At 41.2% G+C, this 3,816-nt stretch overlaps 1 protein-coding gene across 1 annotated transcript; it reads left to right on the forward strand.

Annotated features, from left to right (window-relative positions):
• Positions 1-1,055: 1,055 nt before the first annotated feature.
• Positions 1,056-3,603, forward strand: LOC103522161 (structural maintenance of chromosomes protein 5-like; the record flags this gene model as incomplete). The annotated part of the gene is made up of 4 exons (XM_026832472.1): positions 1,056-1,188; positions 1,991-2,177; positions 2,650-2,709; positions 3,373-3,603. Coding segments are annotated over 4 exons (611 nt in total), but the record flags the coding sequence as incomplete, so codon positions are not given.
• Between the last annotated feature and the right edge of the window lie 213 nt (positions 3,604-3,816).

The raw sequence follows: 3,816 nt of genomic DNA on the forward strand, positions 1-3,816 counted from the left end.
AATAATAATAATACCCGCAAAACGGGTGTATATTTACGAGCAGAGCTCTTTTTACAAAATGTCACAAATAATAAAAAATAAACAAAAATTAAATATATAGTTAGACAACAAAATTAAAATATCACAGAACATCTTGGAAAGGTAAAGCAAAAAATAAAACACACTCATACAGTTTTTTGCCCCTTTTGTTAGGATGGTGGGTGTGTGTCGTATGTAAAGACTTGGCTGAAGTCGAGAAGTGTGACTGTCTACTTAAGCCATATTTTTTTGATCTGTCCTGGAGCCATATTTACTGGACTTGTCCTGAACAATTTGTTTTTGGTAACCAATTTACGGTTGGGTGCCCTTCGCACTCAACCTTTGCTATTTCTTTAGCAAGGGAAATATCAGGCTGGTATCCTCCCTGTTTACTTAATTGACCTTTGCTATTTCTTTAGCAAGGGAAATATCAGGCTGGTATCCTCCCTGTTTAAAGGTACCCAACCAGACTTGAGTGAAATACGCGTTTTTTTTTCCAGGAGGTTTGATAGAGAGAACTGTAAAGGCTAAGGTCTTATCGTCCCGAATTCGAAGAGATAAGAAAGACAGGATAGGGAATCATGAATTATTTGTGGCGAAGCAGAGCTTTTTTCACAATGAAATAATTAATTATTTGTCAGAGGTTTTTGCACAACTTTAGTGTGGATATCACAGCATTACTAAGTGTCTCATTTGCAATCAATTTTCATATTTAATTAAGGAGTACATGATAGAACGAAGCTGTTACAAGACAGACACGCTACCCTACTACATTAGAGCTTTCTCGGATTCTTTATTTAGCTGTTCAATTTTATTTTAACTGTAACAATGTTTTTTTCCAGGAGGCTTGATAGAGAGAACTGTAAAGGCTAAGGTTTTATCGTCCCGAATTCGAAGAGATAAGAAAGACAGGATAGGAGAAAGCCAGAAAGCCAGCCTTTCCGAGAACAAACCTTATCCCTTCAGGATAATATCCGCCCCGGACGGGAATCGAACCAGCGAAATACTTGTGCAACAGCTAATATTTTCTGTTTCAGACGAGTCCATGTACTCTGTGTTCACCAGTCAATATTCAGGCAATGTGATCTCCTCTACCAATCCACTCAAGAAGAATGTGGAATATTTCAACGCCTCTGCTGATCCGGAAATCTCGACACAACTCAACACAAGGTAAGACAGCTGTGTGGCCGAGGGTTCGAATCTCGGCCAGGGCGGAGATTTTCCGACCAAACCTTCCGTTCTTGGATAGCCATGGATGTAAAAGAATGTGCTTTGAAGCAACGCGAGCCAAGGTACGATCTTCAGTTTAATACCCATCATGAAGAACCTGTTGATTGAGCTCTAAATGATCAATCTACCTACCTGGCTGAGTGGGTATCACACCAGCTAGAGTCGCACACTGGAGTTCGGGAATCTCGGGTTCGATTCCCGGAGGTTTTCGAAGTTCTTTCTGTTTTGTTCATGCAATTTGGGCTGTATTGAGCATCAGATATGCACAAGCCAAAGTTGAGTAACTTTTAGTTTATCCTTTTTCGGTCTTTTTCTTTCTTTCTATCGGTCTTTCGGCCTAGACTTTTTTCGGTCAAAATCTTCTTGTGTCACATCATTACAATTCAAATCTCAGAAACATCTCTGAAATATAAGTTTATGTAAATAAATACTTTATTATTAATATGTGATGAATATGTCCTCTGAGTGATGAACTTCTTCCAACGGTGCACGGTGGGGCAGGTTGCGGAATATTGTCGGTCTTTCGGCCTAGACTTTTTTCGGTCAAAATCTTCTTGTATCACATCATTACAATTCAAATCTCAGAAACATCGCTGAGATATAAGTTTATGTAAATAAATATTTTATTATTAATATGTGATGAATATGTCCTCTGAGTGATGAACTTCTTCCAACGGTGCACGGTGGGGCAGGTTGCGGAATATGCTGAAATAAAGTACATAAACTGTTTCTATTTCCTCAGGATCAAACATCTGAGCAAAGAGAAGGCGGATCTCAATCGCGAGCTAGCAGGTCTGGACGAAACTCTGAAAGATTGTGAAGCCTCGTGCGCCGAGAAGAAACAGGGATATGCTGAACTCAAACGAAAACTGGAACAGAAGCGAGCGGCAGAGCGGAAGATGGAACATTTGCAGAGCAAGATCAGGGAACTTCCTCAGGATCAAACATCTGAACAAAGAGAAGGCAGATCTCAATCGCGAGCTAGCAGGTCTGGACGAAACTCTGAAAGATTGTGACGCCTCGTGCGCCGAGAAGAGACAGGGATGTGCTGAACTCAAACGAAAACTGGAACAGAAGCGAGCGGCAGAGCGGAAGATGGAACATTTGCAGAGCAAGATCAGGGAACTCGAACAAAGCCTCAAGCATCATGCGGGCAAGGAATCCAGCCTCAAGAATCAGATTCAGGTAAATATGTTAACAGGTTTGTTAAGCTAACAGACTGTAAGAGGCTAAAAAAAAGGTTGGTGAAACCCACCTTTCTTTGTGTTATTATATCACAACTTCGGTGCTCACTGAATCATTGTAGGATTTTCCAAATATCTCAATAATCAGCTCCAATAATTTCAGAATTTGACCACAATAATAGTAGTAGCCTACTGCTGGAGTAAAGGGACTTTTCAACTCGAACAAAGCCTCAAGCATCATGCGGGCAAGGAATCCAGCCTCAAGAATCAGATTCAGGTAAATATGTTAACAGGTTTGTTAAACTAGCAGACTGTAACAGGCTAAAAAAAAAGGTTGGTGAAACCCACCTTTTTTTGTGTTATTATATCACAACTTCGGTGCTCACTGAATCATTGTAGGATTTTCCAAATATCTCAATAATCAGCTCCCAATGTTTACCTACCATGCTGGCACTGGTCGCTATGTCATACTCATTTTCCTCACGAGGCTGAGTCGGCCCAACAACAGCCAGTCACGGAATCAATCATTTGCATGATACAAATTTCTTGACCCCGTTTACCTACCATGCTGGCACTGGTCGCTATGCGCATTTATATTACATACTCATTTTCCTCACGAGGCTGAGTCGGCCCAACAACACGGAATCAATCATTTGCATGATACAAATTTCTTGGCCTCCGCCGGGAATCGAACCCGGGTCTCCCGAGTTCAAGGCGAGCGCAGAGACCACTACGCCATGGGACAAATGTCTTAACTAACTTTTTTCAACTTGTCAGGCTAATCTGAACAAGCTAGCTGCCATCAGTAAGAAGCTACCCGAGTATTGTACAGCTGTGATCTCATCGGAGGAGAAAGTAGACCTAGTTCAAGGCGAGCGCAGAGACCACTACGCCATGGGAGCTGACAAATGTCTTAACTAACTTTTTTTCAACTTGGCAGGCTAATCTGAACAAGCTAGCTGCCATCAGTAAGAAGCTACCCGAGTATTGTACAGCTGTGATCTCGTCGGAAGAGAAAGTAGACCTACTCAAGTTGACCTTGAACCAAGAGAGGAAAACATTGGAGAGGTTCGAGTCTCAATATAATGAAAGCAAAGAAGTCTTGCAGAGGATAGAGGTGAGTGTTGAATTTTCAGCTGTGAAACGTCTTATGGCCGGGGTCACTAGATGAGTATAAACTCAAGTTCATCTCCCAGATTTAGGAATCTGATTGGTTGATTTCAAAAAATTCAGCCAATCAGATTGCTTCATCCAAAAGATGAACTTAAGCCGAGTTTAAAGTCTGATTGTGGCTCCGGCCATTTTTCTGACGAACCTAAAAATGAGCAAAATATGGCGTTTTAGGATACCTATAAATTTGGCGGTCTCTGTTTTTTTTTTTTTT

This window comes from Diaphorina citri, unplaced genomic scaffold, assembly GCF_000475195.1.
Source record: "Diaphorina citri unplaced genomic scaffold, Diaci psyllid genome assembly version 1.1 scaffold7141, whole genome shotgun sequence".
Lineage (NCBI taxonomy): Eukaryota > Metazoa > Arthropoda > Insecta > Hemiptera > Psyllidae > Diaphorina > Diaphorina citri.